The sequence below is a fragment of the Astatotilapia calliptera genome, chromosome 4, assembly GCF_964374335.1.
Source record: "Astatotilapia calliptera chromosome 4, fAstCal68.1, whole genome shotgun sequence".
In the NCBI taxonomy this organism is placed as follows: domain Eukaryota; kingdom Metazoa; phylum Chordata; class Actinopteri; order Cichliformes; family Cichlidae; genus Astatotilapia; species Astatotilapia calliptera.
Genome location: NC_137425.1, coordinates 12,558,919 through 12,575,785, shown reverse-complemented (window position 1 = coordinate 12,575,785; position 16,867 = coordinate 12,558,919). Strand labels below are relative to the sequence as shown.

The 16,867-nt window shown below is 40.5% G+C and overlaps 1 protein-coding gene across 5 annotated transcripts in view; it reads right to left on the bottom strand.

Moving 5' to 3' along the window:
* The window catches only part of LOC113020650 (BAR/IMD domain-containing adapter protein 2-like), a 52,242-nt gene that overhangs the window by 17,956 nt on the left and 17,419 nt on the right, over window positions 1-16,867 (bottom strand). For all 5 annotated transcript variants that reach the window (XM_026164806.2, XM_026164804.2, XM_080300833.1 and 2 more), the window contains exons 3-5: window positions 15,221-15,307; window positions 3,587-3,648; window positions 1,680-1,751 (exon numbers count right to left, since the gene is read on the bottom strand). In XM_026164806.2, coding sequence (XP_026020591.2) covers window positions 1,680-1,751; window positions 3,587-3,648; window positions 15,221-15,307 — 221 coding nt within the window. The remainder of the gene's footprint in view (window positions 1-1,679; window positions 1,752-3,586; window positions 3,649-15,220; window positions 15,308-16,867) is intronic.

Genomic DNA, 16,867 nt, shown 5'->3' with positions numbered 1-16,867 from the left:
GAAAAGGGTGGCTTACTTCTATAGGATTGAGCTTGACTGAAATCCTGTAAACAGCACAGACCTCCCCAACACCACACTTAAAAAAAATGGCTGGGATTTTTTTGGCCACTACTAAATAGTTTAACATAAGAAGTCCCTCTGTTTAATATGTTTTCACAAAAGAAAAATTACCAAAATACGTCTGTGCACCGGTTATCCACTTTGTAACACAATAACAACGAATATGAATAACCCATCCTTTCATTACCTCAGTCCTTCCAGAAAAGCAGTGCACACAGCATTTGCTGTTCTGCTATTTACATTTAATTTAAGTCCTGGGAGCTGTGGATCTATTGTGAACACACTTTAGCACATAAATCATAGCAGTGAGTAGAAACAGAACAATTGACTATTGAGTAAGTTTGCCCTGCAGGGTATATAAAGTAATATCCCAAGCATCCTCTTTGTTGAGCTGAAATTCACCCCCTAATTAAAGCTAAAGCCAGTACACTTTCATGCGTTTACTACACAACTCTCCATCATTGGGTATTATTCCAGACAGATAACTGGTATGTGTGCTTAAAACAGATTAGAAACAGAGGCGTCAGATGGTGAACTTTGGTATGCGTTGAGAATTTGACCCTTGTTTTGAAGGCTGATTTGACTGAGATGCTTCTCTTTGCTTCTATTTGCTTTTTGGAATTCAGTGTTATTCAGTCCAAACTCTGATGTGGATTTCATGGAGCACAAGCAAAATAGAAGAAAAGAGAGAAAAATCCCCCAGAGGAAACACGCCAGTCTTTCTGAACTCAGTCAAAGTTTCAGATGATTATTTCAAAAAGTCTGAGGTAAAGTGATCACTATTGTCACTGCAGCAGATCAGAAAGGCATCCATATTAAATGATGGTTGTTAAAGGCTCGGGGAAATTCCCAGAAATAAATGTCTGAAACTGCAGAAGAATGAGAAATTTATATTAGATGTATAAGAGAGTCAGCAATTCAAGATGGTTTCTAACACATCTCACGGCTTTAATATTAACTCAATATAACACCATCTGAGTTTACTGATAGGTCTCCCTGTTAAATGACACCCACCCTCCCAATTAAAAAGCAATGTTATATAAAGAGTGTGTGTGAGTGAGTAGCTGGGTGCTGAAGCAGCTCATAACGTGGTCCTTCCAACAAAACCGTACAATAATGGTAGCGTCCCATCCCCCAAAACAAGGCACAGCAGTACTGCTCTACACTCAGGCTGCAACCCACTCATTCTAAAGATATCACATGTAGACCAGCTTCACAGCGCTTACACACAACACACTCCAGGAGGGGTTTATTATAATCAGTCTACCCTTGACGGGGTGAGTAGACTTGAATGTTATTATGTTATTTCAAAACATCTCCTTTCCCAGACAGACCCTTTAATTGTCTCAGACTTTGAAATAGTTGAGAACACACACACACACACACACACACACACACACACACACACACACACACACACACACACACACACACACACACACACACACACACACACACACAGAGCTTTACCTCCATCTCTGTAATCATTTAAGGTCAAATCAAGCCGTAACTAATTCGATGCCACATTACATGAACTGTTAAAATAAGCTCACATATGGAGTGCACTTATGAAGTGGCGCTCTCCTCTGGATTTGGAAGCACAACGTACAAATACTCACAGTCAAATAACGAGCATCCAGGTCCACCTTCTTCTCGAGCTCGGACAGGAGCTCATTGTGGAAGGATTTCAGCTGGAGAAAAAACGCAAAAGATTTAAGTTAACATGTCAGTTCTTGTGTGGTAAGTGAGATAACATACAGAAACAATATTGTCCTGTGATGTCAATTTAACTTAATGTTCAAAAAATGGGAATTTAGGTAAAGCTCTGCTAATATCCCATATATGTATTTGTCTAAACCACAACAATGTTTCCAAAAAATTTGGAATGCTATATGAAATATTCATAAACCAAAAGGCAATGGCTATCAAATCATTTAAACCTTTAAAAATTCATGTAGCACTCAAAACAAAAGAAAAAGGACAGAAGCAGCAAAAGACTGAAAATGTTATATAATGAATGGAAAGGGAAAAAAAGAATCTAATCTTAGACAGGAAAAATGTTTGGCTATAACAAGAGCCTCTGGGAGAATGCTTGAAAAGTGAAGATGTGGAGGGATTTACTACTTTGAATGAGAATGTGGGCAAAGAGTTTAACAAGTCTTAAGTCTAAAACTGCAACAAATTTTGGATTTTATCATGCATAATGCCGTGTATTAGTGGTAGACTAAACCCAGGTGCTCCTCTCTTAAATCAAATTCAAGATGGTACCCCACAGATAGTCGCACATATACACTATAATGCCAAAAGTATTTGCTCGTCTGTCTTCACACACGTATGAACTTGAGAGACCTTCTTAATCCATAAGGTTTAATATGACGTTGGTCAACCTTTTGCAGCTCTAGCACCTTTAACTCTTCTGGGAAGGCTTTCCACAAGGTTTAGAAATGTGTTGATGGGAATTTATGACCATTCTTTCAGAAGCAAAGTCAGATACCGATGTTAGACAAGAAGGCCTGGGTCGCAGTCTCAACTCTGATCGTGTTGAGGTCAGGGCTCACACCAAACTAGCTCATCCATGTCTTTATAGACTTTGCTTAGTACAATGGTGCACATTCATGTTGGAACATGAAGGGACTGTCCCCAAACTGTTCCCAACAAGTTGGAAACGTATAATTGTCTAAAATTTCTTGGTATGTTGAAGCATTAAGCGTTTCCTCCACTGATACTAAGGGGCTGTGCCCAACTCCGAAAAACAGCAACCCCCCACTCCATAATCCCACCTCATTGCATTTGGTGATGTAAGGCTTGGATGCAGCTGCTCGGCCATGGAAAATTCACCCTCGGTCTACGACTTTGTGGCTGAGTTGCTGTTGTTTTCAATCGCTTCTCCTTTGTTATAAAACTACTAACACTTGATTGTGGAATATTTATTGGAAGGAAATTACTCAACTGGACTCGTTGTCCTATCACGATACCATGCTGGAATTTACTGAGCTCCTGAGAGTGACCCATGTCTGTATGCCTTAATTTTACACCACCGTGGCCATGAAAGTGATTGGAACACCTGAATTTATTTAAATGCGTGAGTGAAAACTTTTGGCGATATAGCATACATCCAAAATAAATGACTAAAGGGCAGCAATGAGGGCAATGACATTTTTCTATTATTTTTCTGTATTAGATGCACAGCAGTAACTTCTGGATAATGCAGCAAAGAAGAAAATTGCCCAGAGCGCCATACTGCGCAATTAACTCACTCGACTTTCCCAACCACCTCCTGTGTTAGCAATGTGGATGATATAGCCTCAGCAGGCCTATTCATTCAATACCAGTTTATGTTCATTTAACATCACTTATCCCATACTGTCAATAGCTCCGGGCAAAATTTGTGTCATTACTGGGCAAATTGTTTTGGGAGCAGAGCCACACCACCAAACTAATACTGATCTACCGTTAAAAGATTTAAATTGTATCCATGTAGTGTTGAGCTGCACAGTTAGAAACCTTTTGAGCTCAGAATACAAACCATCTCCTCTAGCTGCACTTGGATCTGTCTGTGGACCTCTGCCATCTGGAACAGCACATCCCCTACACAGAGAGAAACAGGGAGACAGAGAAGAAACACATGAACAGTGCTCCACAACATGAGCAGAAAACAGAGAGAACGGGGAACCACAAGAAAAACAAAACAAAAAAAAACTTTGAAACAAGAAAGAGATTAAACGAGGAATGCAACAGAGAAGAAACAGAGAGACCCCGTCTTGCAACGCCCATGCAGTAGCAATACAAGACGCACAAACATACAGGACAAGTGACTTGCAACTGGGACGATGAAGAATGTTATGAAAGTTTGTTTTTTGGCCCAAGATAGCAGAAAACCGAGGCAGGGAAGCAACATCAAGTGATGGGGAAAAATGAAAAGAGAATGAAGTGAAAAACAAAATCTGGGGGAAGCAAAAGGCTCAAATTAAATCTAGTTGTTCAAGGGTAAAAATACTGATGTCTTGTGGAGATCAAACATAGTGCCTTTCTTTCTTTGATTACTAGGCAGTGTAATTTATAGTGCAACAACAACAAAAAAAGAAACACCTAAAAGAAAGGTTAAACTCTCCACAGAATAAACAAGTTAAACAGCCAAAACGTAGAGATAAGGTAGGGTCATGCAGCTACTGAGGTTTTAATGTTTATATACCTACAGACTGCCTCTTCTGACTGTGCAGTGCATTGTCAAGAAAAGGAATACAAAGAGCAACATTGAGCAAAGGACACACATACAAACATACAGAGACAGGCCTGGTGTAAAGACAGTGTGAGATATACATGTACAGAAATATGAGACACATATTTTCCAAAGCCCCTTTAGATCTATCAGACATGCTACATGCTCTATATTTAATGACAAGAGATTGAGAACTTCAGTAAGTGGCTACAGCACTGAGATATGAGTTTAGTTTTGGTTTCATCTATAAAATAAACAAAAGTTTTGTCATAGTATTACGTATTGAAACCTTCAATTAAAGGTTCCAAGAAATTAAAAGCATGACTGGAAAAAAGTTAAAGATGAAAGTCTGGGGAAAAAAACAATTCTCTATTACTCTGTCTCCGCAGACATTAATGTTGCGACCATTTTATAAAAGCATCAAATAAGGACAAAGCACTTTATTTCCTCTCCTGTTGCAGCCTCTTTTTGAAAACTGACCTAGGAGAGCACATCTCAACCCACCTCAAAATGCTCCATAAGTAAAACTCGCTACTCGAGCTGAAGTGGTTTCAGAACAAACTTTTATTCTGCACCAAAGGGCTTTGGAGTGGTCTCCTTCGCAACAAACAGCAAGCGCGGTGCAAACCGGTGACACTGAAGTGACCACGACAGAGCTGACTTTGACAGTTCAAAGAAAAACACAAATCCAAAGTTTATACAGAGCTGTGAAACTTGAGCTTGGTGTTTACACCGTGGGGGGAAGGAAACTGCAATATGCACTCAGCATTCTGCAAGAAAATTGTTAACAGTAGCATAACGTGCAGTGAATGAAACGCTTTTCTAGCACAGCTACTTTTAACCCCATCCAGCATCTAGAGGCAGCATATAGATGCATATTAAATTGCACAAAACACTGCATACTGTAGTTTATTAGGATATTTATTACTGCATTTGCCAGCAATTCTGACTTATAGTACAGTAAAGTGACAGAATTAAAATTCCACTTTTACAATTTTGCTGACCTGCTTATCACCAGAAAACCTGTGTGCGCAGCAAAAAAACTGACATCTTATCAAGATTTTTTTTCCTCCTTCATCACTTGCTAAATTTACTGCAATCAATGACACTACAACGCCTGATGAGCTCATCACCGAATGCCCTAGACAGCAACGCCTTTTGCTCATGTTGCAACCTGCCTGCTGATCTTGCGCCTCACAGGGGTTGAGAAGGAGGCCAAAGCATCCTGTCAGTTCCCAGCAGGCCTGCTAAGCAGCTTACAGATACTCATCCCTGATCACAGCCCTTCAGGCTTAGAAACTGTCATTCTGTTGGTGGCTTCAACTAGCTAGATCAATTAACTAATGAGTATCCATCACCCTGCTGCTGACAAAAGTACACTCGCACATCATGTACAGTGGCAGTAAACAGGCAAAACAGGGTATTTGGAAGATGCCAGAAAAGGCACAAAAACACATTTTCAAAAAGATATCATCCTGTCATCTGTAGTTTCATTACTGCAGTACGTACAACGTCAAAGCATATTTTACAAGCGAGAGAGAGAAAGAAAACACACACTTTGGGGATACAAATTGCTACCATGGCAACTTCAACATCACATAAAAACAGCAACAGCAACGTGGGCATCTTTCAATAGCAGTTAACATCAGAGCATTACATCTAAAATTAATAAAGAAGCAAAAATGAGAAAAATCGGAATGTGTTTTGCAACGCTATTGGTTTCTACGGAAAGCATGTGTCATGCACGACAGCTAGTGACACTTGGTGTTTAGAGCAACCAGCCTGATAAGGATATCCGCATACTATCAAGGACTGACATGACAGGTTGCTCACCATAAACTCAGATACAGATACACACCTACGTATGGGATATGCAGAAAAACACCGGTAAATAAACTTTCATGGACTTGTCATTCTAGTATCAATATTTCCCAGCGCACTTGAACCTCGCCTGTGTCCCTGGCTGACAAAAACAATAGTTTCTTTGTTGTGAGGTGATCTGGTTTATCTGCACCTGCAGCTCTGCAACAAGCAGCCACACGCCTGCTAGCTTAAACCACTGAGTCAGAGAAGGAAGCATGCCTGCAAGACTCCAGTGCATGCATATGAACAGACTGTCCCCTGAAGTATGACATCAGCTTGTGTAGATGTATTGACTGCTTGTGTAACAGCAGCCATGATACACCCACACAGGTGGAGATAGAGAAAAAAAAAAGTGAATAACAGAATGTGGGCTATGGTGAAGAAAATATATATATATAAAAACTGGAAGTTTGCAACACGAGAGACAGAGATGGAGAGAATGGAGGTGGATGGAGAGACACTGAATCACTGGTGAAGGTCAAACCAGATTCACTAAGGGTTGTCATGGAAGCAGGATAATGCGAGGGTCGTTGCCATGGAAGAAGCTACAAGATGAGGAGCAATGCTGGCAAAATGTTGTGTTACAAAACACAGCTGAAAGATCTCCATCCTTACAATCAACCATCATTGCATCCGCATATAAAATCTCCCGGGAAGGAGAGTGGTGTGCGGCTTGCCTGGGGAGTCTGAGTAAAGTACAATGTGTGTGTGTGCACACAGTTTCTGTGACTAAGGAGGGATGTAAACGCTAGCCTACCTGGCAAGCCAAGCCACAAGGGAAACAACTACACTGTAAGTAGGCAAGTATAATGGGACAGCAGTATAATGTGTGAGACACAGATAATAGCTGAGACTCTGGATGGCCCAGGGTGTATGCTGCACATGTGTAGTACACTGTGGAAGCACAGCTTCTGAGGCCAGCTTGTATTTAAAGTTCATCCATCTCCTTCTCTCGTAAAGACGCAGACACACACCCGTGTACACGTAGGTTCTGTAAACTCAACGATAAACTCTGTTTGAACTCGTTTCCCCACTTTGCTCATTCATGTAGCCTCTCACAGGAGGAGAAAAAAATACTGATGCATGTTTGACATCTGGCTTAAATTAGAAGCTTAGCAGTCACAGCTGTTCAACCTACTAGCCTGATATAAGTTTGCCCAGCAATGGTGTCATGCATGTAGGCCATAATAAAGGCTTAACAGGGAAATATGTAATGGCTGAAGGGAAGTGAGGCAAAGTTTAAAAATGTATATCATAATCTTGACTTTAATTCTGAGGTAGAGGTAGACAGCACATTCAAATGATCAGGCATCATTAAACCAAAACCTTTATTTTTTTTGACTGCTGACCTAATAATTTAAAACCAAAAATATGCATATTTTCAGTTTCACAATGGCCTTTTTTGAATATTTAATGCTACCGCAGGGGCAGTAGAGACTGAAAATTTTGCATCTTTTGAATAATAATGATTTTTCTTTTAAGAAAAACAACTAACACTAAAATTATTTTAAGTAGTGGACTATGATATCACTAAGTCATGTATGTAAAGCTAGGGGTTTACATGCATGACTCAATACATTTATGACAACGTAAACTTGTGTGGGGTGCCGATATAGTTCACTGGGTTGAAAAGTCACCCATATGCTAAAGGATCACTGCAGGAGACCATTTCCTGTCTGTCATTCTCCCCATACATCTAAACTGTTATATGTGTTTTGCGGGGTCTCCTCTGGGAGTATAAGAGCTGCATGTACTTTAGTAAACTAGTGGAAACCTGCATAAAGCTGAACAAAGTCTGGCACCATGACTGATACTTTGATTGCTGCTGCACAACCCCCCTTGTGCAATAGCAACATCGAATACTGCTTATCTGCCGTAGATATCTTTTTAGACCTCACACTTCTTTTGTCCTCCACTTGTCCAGTTGGAGCTTTTTAAGCTTGAATGACTTATAGGTCAAAGTTAAGTGGCTTAACAAATGAAACCTCCCTCCAAAAATGATCAGAGGATTGGACTGAAAGTGAATAAAAAAGCAGCTAAAATCCACAGAAAAACTTTGAGACTTTCAGAAAGCATGGAGAACTACAGTATTGCTTAAGAACACTCCAAAAGTTACAAGAAAGTCTGACTCATTGAAACCAAAATATAAAGAAATACACAGTACTGTGTTTGTGATGTGGAATTCTTTTGTCTCACTGTCCTGACACAAAGACGCCTAAGAATCAAAAGTATCAACTTCAGAGTGAAAAAAAAAGTTCAACACAATCTAGGGTAAGTTAGGCAAAGAGACACCAGGAGGTAGGACAGGGAAAAGTGAAGAGACCTGGAAAATCCCTGAAGAACACAGCTGTCATGTCACACAACAATGTAACAAAACAAAAAGAGCATTCAAAATAAAAGAGCAATAGCCTTTATCTCACATTACATTTGAATCCCTAATACAGCATAGTTTTATCAAATGCTATAAGGCTATAAGAAAAACAAAACAAAAAAAAGAGCACAGTCATGTTGAAATAAGAAAAAGAAAAAAAAAAGAGTGGTTGCTTTGAAAATCTAACTAAGCTCTTTAACCATGAGTGTGTGTGTGTGTGTGTGTGTGTGTGTGTGTGTGTGTGTGTGTGTGTGTGTGTGTGTGCGCGCGCTACTTGACCCTGAAAGAAAGCTCTATGTAAACCAGGGCATCTAAACACAACAGAGTACACTAATGCACCACTGAGAGGAAACAACAGCAGACTCACTGGGGCTTCTAAAGTGCATTGATCTGTTTTGTATAGGCTACACCCTAAGAGTTGCTGCTAGTGGATTATTTCCCATGTACAAGCCCAGACCTACAAATACACACACTCTTTTGGATCATGGCATAGAAATAGTAGACAAGGTTTTAAATGATGACATAAAAATCTGATTTGCATAAATAGATGTTGGATGTGGACATACTGGTTTGATCACACTTTCACACTGGCATGGCACTAACTGCTGGTTTTCATTGGTGGCAGTCTAACCAGCAGAATTTAAATGTGCTGTAGCAGTCATTTTGGCAGTGGAGCACTCTGCAGCAGAGAAGAAGCTGCTCCTGGCCAGTTGAAGGCAGAGCTGTTTCTGTAAAAGATACATTTTTAAAAAATGTATACAGCAGAGGTGTGGACTCGAGTCACATGACTTGGACTCGAGTCAGACTCGAGTCATTAATTTTATGACTTTAGACTTGACTTGAAAAAATGTTCTAAGACTTGTGACTTGACTTGGACTTTTACACCAATGACTTGGGACTTGAACCGGTTTACTTGAAAAGACTTGATATTTTACCCCAAATATAAAATTTAGCATGCATATTATATAGAGATTGAAAATGTGACGTCATTCACGGGTAGAACCGCAAAGGATTCTGGGAACTCGTGGCAAGCGGTACTAGCGCACGCAGGCTTTCAATTAAAATCAGTTATACAGCGATAAAAAGAAACACAAAAATGTCAAGAAGCTGTTGTATGATTAACTGCAATAGCCGGTCGCATGACAGCCACGGGAAGCCGACGGGTAAAGAGATCGGTTGTTATCGGATTACGTCGTTGAAGAGAAATTGTTCATGTTTCCGAAGTAACAAAGAGGCGACGGATGGCCTGGATTGCAGCCATTCAAAGATCAAATATAACGTCCCAGAACACTCCAGCTCACATGTTAGTCTGCTCCAAGCATTTACACGAAGGTCAGTGTTTTTTAGTAGTTAATACGTCATTTTCCTGACATTACTTGAGACTTGACTTGAGACTTGAGGATAAAGACTTGAGACTTACTTGAGACTTGCAAAACAATGACTTGGTCCCACCTCTGGTATACAGCACCTGTATGTTTCCCACTTCCAGCAGAGATCAGGGTTAGCAGCTTGCGAATATTGGAAAGCACAACAACCCAACAGCATTAGGTCACTATGCTGGTGACGTTTAAGATTAGAATTACTTCATCTTAGCATCCAATTGGGCTAAGCTATATGATATGCTGAATATTAAAATGCTCAAGGTGGCTCTATCAGCTTTTACCTCTTTACTCACTTAGGAATATCTACCCTCAACAAAGTGTGCACCATCTCTTTAAGAGGGCACTAAGGTACACTTTCCATGGACTATCTGTATTTGGTAGAATAAATAGGTAGATTTGCAGATGGCTGAGCCTACATTTGAGCACAACAAACATATTGATTGCTGTAACTAATCGTTCAGATGAGACTATCAAGAACCACCAAGTTGCCTAGCAACATAGTGTGTATACGTGTGAGTATATGTGCTAATATGCATTTTTGTGGACAGCTGCTGTGTAGTTTATATTGATTATACATCTCTGCATTGTCTACCTTAGTGACCTTTTATTAAAGTGACAGATCTACACAACCTCGATTTTGCGTAGGATTACTTTAACAGTAACCTTTACACTGAGCCTTGAGTAAAATTGTCCAGTACTATGCCGTTTCCTGCCATGAACAAATGAAGGGCATTGTGAATGTGTGTAGATGGAGACTGTAGGGGCCACTAGCTTCCCAGCATGCAATGCGTATCTCAGAAATAGAGCAGGATAAGGCAGAGACCCCTGGGATGGTGGCACAGAGCTAAGAAAAGAGCTCCTCTGCTCTCATTTAAACAGGGACAGGTGCTGGAGGAGGAGAGAGGTAGGCCACACTAAAGACAGAGAGAGCAAGCGAGACAGACAGACCGTTAAAGAGACATGCATGTATAAAGTATGTGTATTCAAATACAGCATGTCAAAGTTAACTCCTCATGTCCCAGTATTTACTCTCAGCAACAACCATGTCATTTACTGTAGTCTTTTAGACAGCATACAATTACAGGCAGATATTTAATGCCTGTGTCCCAGGTCCATTAACCTAAAAAAGACAGTTATGCTACATCAGTTTGCAGCCTCATTTTCCCAGAGTGTACCACTTTTTTCTACAATAATTACTGGGAGGAATATGAGTTTTTGTGTGCGAGTGTGTGCTTTTAATATTTGCCTCCCTTTTTTTTTCCTAATGCATGTTATTTCCCGAAAGACATGTCTTTGTGCTGAATCATGCAAGATGTTATTAAAATTTAGCTATTAGCAAGGCTAGAGAAGCTGATAAGAGGGGATGAAATATATTTGATTTCCTCTGGCTGGGGAGTCTAAAGTGTATGCATTTCACATTCTTGCCCGGGTTGTTGAAAACAGAAGAATAAATCAAATGGCCAAAGGGGAGTTTGTTTTATTGTTAGCCAGAGACAGGGTAAATGAAAGTCACAGCAAATATAAAAACAATATGATATCTACGAAATTTCTGTGCTTGCACAGGTTTTTAGAAAAAGCTCTCACTGAAATGCTGACATTTAGGACAGCATAATGGAACACACCCAGCCAAGCACAGGCAAGTTTTAAAGAAGAACAGACTGACCATACTGAGTCTTAAAGAGGCCAAAACATTCCAGCATACCTTCAGTGAAAAGTCAGTCATGCAGATCCATGATACTCAAGTGCACAAACTAATGTGCTGACTTTCACTGGTTAGAGGGAAACCACCAAGTATACATCTTGAAAGCTACTGGCATGGACAGCCGCAATAAATCAGTGTTTTCAATTGTGCATCAGGAGATAGAGCAGGTCATCTACTAATCAGAAGGTTGATGGCTAAGTCTCTGACTGCTCTCGTCTGTGTGTCAAAGGCCAAGATACTGAACCTGAGTTGCTCCTGATGCGTTCAGCAGAGTAAGAATGCATGTAAATGCTAGACGTAAAGCACTTAGGCATAGAGAAAAGTGCATGTTCGAATGTGTGTGTGAACTGGTGAATGGGTTGTTGTGCAATGTGCTTTGAGCGCTCGAGTAGAAAAGCACTAGTCTATTTGCAATACACATAGCCCATGTTATGCAGCAAGAAAATGCAGACAAGACAACTGATTCAATCTACCATGATTCAGGCAATATTTCAGACATGCAAAGTTATGTGTAGACTCTTAATTCTATTTAGGTCATATTCATTTGAACTCTGAAATCAACTGAGTAGAGCAAGAACAGCCAACACACCAGACTTTGAAGCAAGACTTTTTCTGGAAAAATAGGGAAACTTAACTGACTGGCAGAAATCTAACCAACCAGCCTTGAGAAATTTAAAAGAGGGCTTGTTACAGTGACGAATCAAAATGCTTGAAATTTCCGGAGGAGTTTAAACCTGTAAACTGCCTTAGCTACAGGCGTAGTCGTAAATAACATGCCTCTAGCTTCAAATGGATATAAACACAATGAAGAAGGGCTGGTTGGTTGGTACTGTTGTAAATACCTCCAGCCCCACAAACACCACATTTCCCTAAAAGGGTTGGAGAGCCCCACAAGCCTCACTGAGGTTATAATTGCTCACTCCCTCCAGACCTACATGAAGAGAGAGAGATAAAGTAAGAGTAGGATGGCAGACACAGCGAACGAAAGAAAAGAAAAAGAAATGAGGGAGGGAGAGCAGGTGTGTGTGTGTGTTAGTGTGCATGTTCATGCATGTGTGTGGGTGGCAAAGTGACAGGCGATGATTAGCCCAACCAGAGGAGGATATGTGGGAGGGAGTATGTGGGAGTAGTGGGGCTGGTGAGAGAGAGACTCTAGGCAGAGATCTACACAAGTGGATTAAAAGAGCTCTCATACTATATAAACACATAGAAATGGCACATGGTTTATGTACAAACACACAAAACGATGTAAAGTATAAAAGGCATGAATGCACATGGAGTACAGCGCACACCAGGGTGGATTCCTGTGGGAACACGCTTTGTTGTCAAGGTGTTGTAAAGAATCAAGCTAGGCTACACTGTGTGTTGATTTGATAATGAAAACAGGCAACAGAGGCAATCATTTTCACAAAGTAATTTCATCCCTCACTGTGCAAGTGTGTGTGAGGGGGTCAAAGATGACAGGAAAAAATAAAAAGCCAGGAGAGAGGAAGGAGATGGTTAGCATCTGCAGACTCTTAGGTGTGTAGGCGGGACCGTTTGCGCCCATCTCTAACTGAGCTTTTAACAGGCTTTAAAGAGGTGCAACAAGAGCTCAAACTCATACGTGCATGTGTGAACATGCGCAAACAAAAAGAAAACGGGGGGAAAAAGATGCAGATTACCTTTAAAGGACATTGAGCCAGTCAGCTCAAACACAGCTAGTCCACAGAACAAATCAATCCGTTTTAATGGATTCTAGCTTGCTAAGGTAGAATCCATTAAAGCACTCACATCAACTGCATTTCTTACAAGCCTGATTTTACACTTTTGTCTGCTTCTATACTTCCATACTGGAAGCAGAAATTTTGTGTGCTCTCAATTTTAGCACACAGAGGCTGTGGTTTATATGGGTAATTGAGATGCTCCCGGTCTGTGGATATTTTAGTGTTCTACCACCAGCCAAACAGGAAACCCACGGCTCTGGGGCCTAACCCTGTGCATACAGTTGAACTTCAGGTCATTATATTGGACGTGACCTCAGGGTGGGGACTCTAAAATGTTGCAAGCAACCGGTTGGAAAACAAAACACTAATTCTTCCTGTGGAAAACACAGAAGCACGTAGAGAACCGCTGGGTGTAACGCACACATGATACAAGAAACAGACAACAAACAACAGGATGCATTATATTTAATTACATCACAATCTTTTTCTTTTTTTTTCAAACTTAATGAGTGAGAATCTCAGTCTTTGCTGTGTCTAGATGGGCAGACAAGAATGGGCAGATATTAAGACAGAAAGGTTTAGTCGTTTAAATATCAAGTTCTTTTCCAAATCCTCCTTGAGGCATAGGTTTTCAGTTGTCTCATACACACGGAAATATCCTACACACAATGGTCTATGTACAATTTCCAAATTTGGCAGCTTTATTTCCGTTATGAATAGGATTTAAATCAAATCCCAGCACACACAGAAACTTCAAGCACATTCAATAATGTGTATTTTTAAGAATAAGGTAGAATTCAGTGCTGTTACAGTCCAAGTGGTTGGTGGTGCAAGAGGAGATTAGACCAGCTGTCAGTTAGACTACATATATATTCTTCTGTCTTTGTGACAACTTCAACCGAGGTTGTCTGGTCACAAAGAGCCAGCTACTGTAAGCAAGGCCAGGTTCAGCATGGAAGTACTGCTGTGAACTTTGGAATCAATAGAAATCCACACAAACGCTGTGAGATATAGAGATAGAGAGAGCGAGAGGATCGCTTGCTGAATAAAACATCCTGAAAGCACTTTCATGTCAGTCCCTGTTGGCTGGGCTGGAGGAAACCCAAACTGTATCTCAGCTCCACAGCAACAAAGGCCCCATCAAATCAACAGCTACTTCTGCGCAGATCAAGCAGCCGAGTGCACAATCAGTGCAAAAGGGAATCTCTTCAAACATGAGCTGATTTCCCCTGGGCTGGGGACAGCAAGCACACGCACACACACACACACACACAGAAAATCACTGATCACCTAGGAAACTACTCACTACGAGAGCACCAGGTGTTGCTTTTCCAATTGACCTCTATGTTTGCAACCAGAATGCTCACATCCAGACACAACTAATTGACATGACATAAGCACTTAATCTAAAGAGCAACACGTCCAGTATACGCATACATTTTTCCACAAAATGAAAGCATGCCATGCAGGAAATGTATCAAACTGGCACTCTCCTACCAAAAATCTAAAAAGACTTTATACTTTTCAGCTTGGTTGAAAGCATCTAACTATGTATGCTGTTGAAAATGACAATGTTCAGCCCGAGCCTCACTGTGCTGCTGATGATACTGCACTCATCATTGTTTTGTTTTTCCTTCCTAGAACATTTCCCTATGAAAAGGAAGCCCGTGTAGTGAAGAAGTCATTTCCTCCATGAGTGAAATGACTAGATTAAAAAGACTAATTAAAAAGCACCTTCTCTATCAACCCACATGTTTTCTTCTTAAATGCTACTCAACTGTCACATTATTTTATACACAGAAAGATAATGCGGCTTCTCTATAAGGCCAATGTAACCAGAAAAAAGGAAGGAAAAAATATAACCCTCCAATAAGATGGAAAGAAAGAAGGTAGGGTCATCATATATACATCACTTACCCAAGTCTTTGGATCCTTGACTCTCACTGGCCAATTCACCCATTCTGACCAGAGCATCAAAGTAGCCTTTGGCAGCAAATGTCACATCTAGAAGAAAATAGGAGTGAGTACAAAAAGAAATAAAGGGGTTATTAGTTTAAAGGTTACAGAACAGTCCACTTTCCATTCTGAAAAAAACCTCACAATGCACAGTTTAGCTTTGTGTAAATACAGGTGACAGCTTTCTATACAGTGATCTCTAGTTTCTCTTAGAAGTATTTCAAACAATAAATCTCCTTTTTTTCCTTTTATGTTCTGTTTCTAGTTTCATATGAAAAATAATAAATGTTGCACCTTTGAGTCAGAATAAAGTATGTGAGCATTTTTTGGGTCACTTCAGATAAATTCATTTTGCTATGAAACCACTCACTCAATATTTTGTAACACCTGGAAACACTTCCTTTGTCCATGTTTTAACAGCTTTTCCATGTCAATTTTTTGTGCCATACCCTGCAGAAGCCTTTTTTAAAACAAGTTTGCAAGTGTGCTTTATTTTCTCCCCTATATATCAGCGGTCCCCAACCCCCGGGCCTCGGACTAGTATCGGTCCGTGAGTCGTTTGGTACCGGGCCGCGAGAGTTGAGGCTCAGGTGTGAAATGTATGGTTTTCAGGGTTTTTAAATTGGTTTTCAGCGTTATTTTGTTATCGTTTTTATCGTTAAATCGGTTTTCCTGGGTCTTTTCACGTGTGTTATGAACAAATCTTTTTTTCGGTACCGGTACTAGTTTTATTTTGTTGTATTTATCCACGACACCTTAAAGGCCGGTCCGTGAAAATATTGTCAGGCATAAACCGGTCCATGGCGCAAAAAAGGTTGGGGACCGCTGTTCTATATCATACAGTAAAGAAAAGCTAAGCATTTATTATATATAAATATAAATAAATGTATATAAAATGCACAGGGGAATATTTATCTCAGGCCTCTTTTTGATCCACGGCCAATAGGTCACATACATACGAAAAAAAGAGAAATCAATAGCTCCTTGTTTCACAAAGGAAAGAGTAATGTCATGCTGTAAACCACATGCTGATAATCGCCACTGCACTTTTGCTTCTTCCATTCCATTTAATCTTTTATGTCAATATGTTTGAACACCCCACAGCAGGGTGACACAGTGACTGTGTTGGCTGCTGATTGACAAGCCTCGTACACCTGTATAGACAATGATTCCACAGGCTCCCCGCTAGCACTAATGCAAAGCATAAAGCATACAGTGTTTCTAAAATTCTCACATGACATACAGTGAATGCACATGGCTGTAGGTCTCGTGACCAATAAGGGGCTACTGGTGCACACACAGAAAGTTTGACTTTTGCTCCATGCATGCACAAAAACAATCAGTGAAGTTAATCCAAATGTGCAGTCGTTCTGCTTGTATTTGCTCTGCGGCTAAATAAGGAGTCGTCCTGGCTGCACAAATCAATATCCGCCTCAGCCACTATCATTTCAACTGCACCTGACCAGGCTAACAGAGGTCACACAGGGCAGAGTCAGCTTCCAGTGATTTCTGCCTTACTACCATGCAGTCCTCCACCAGTCTGACAATCTCCAGCAAATAATGGCCAGTGCTTTTTGAGGTGAATTCAACAGCAGTCCAGGTGACAGA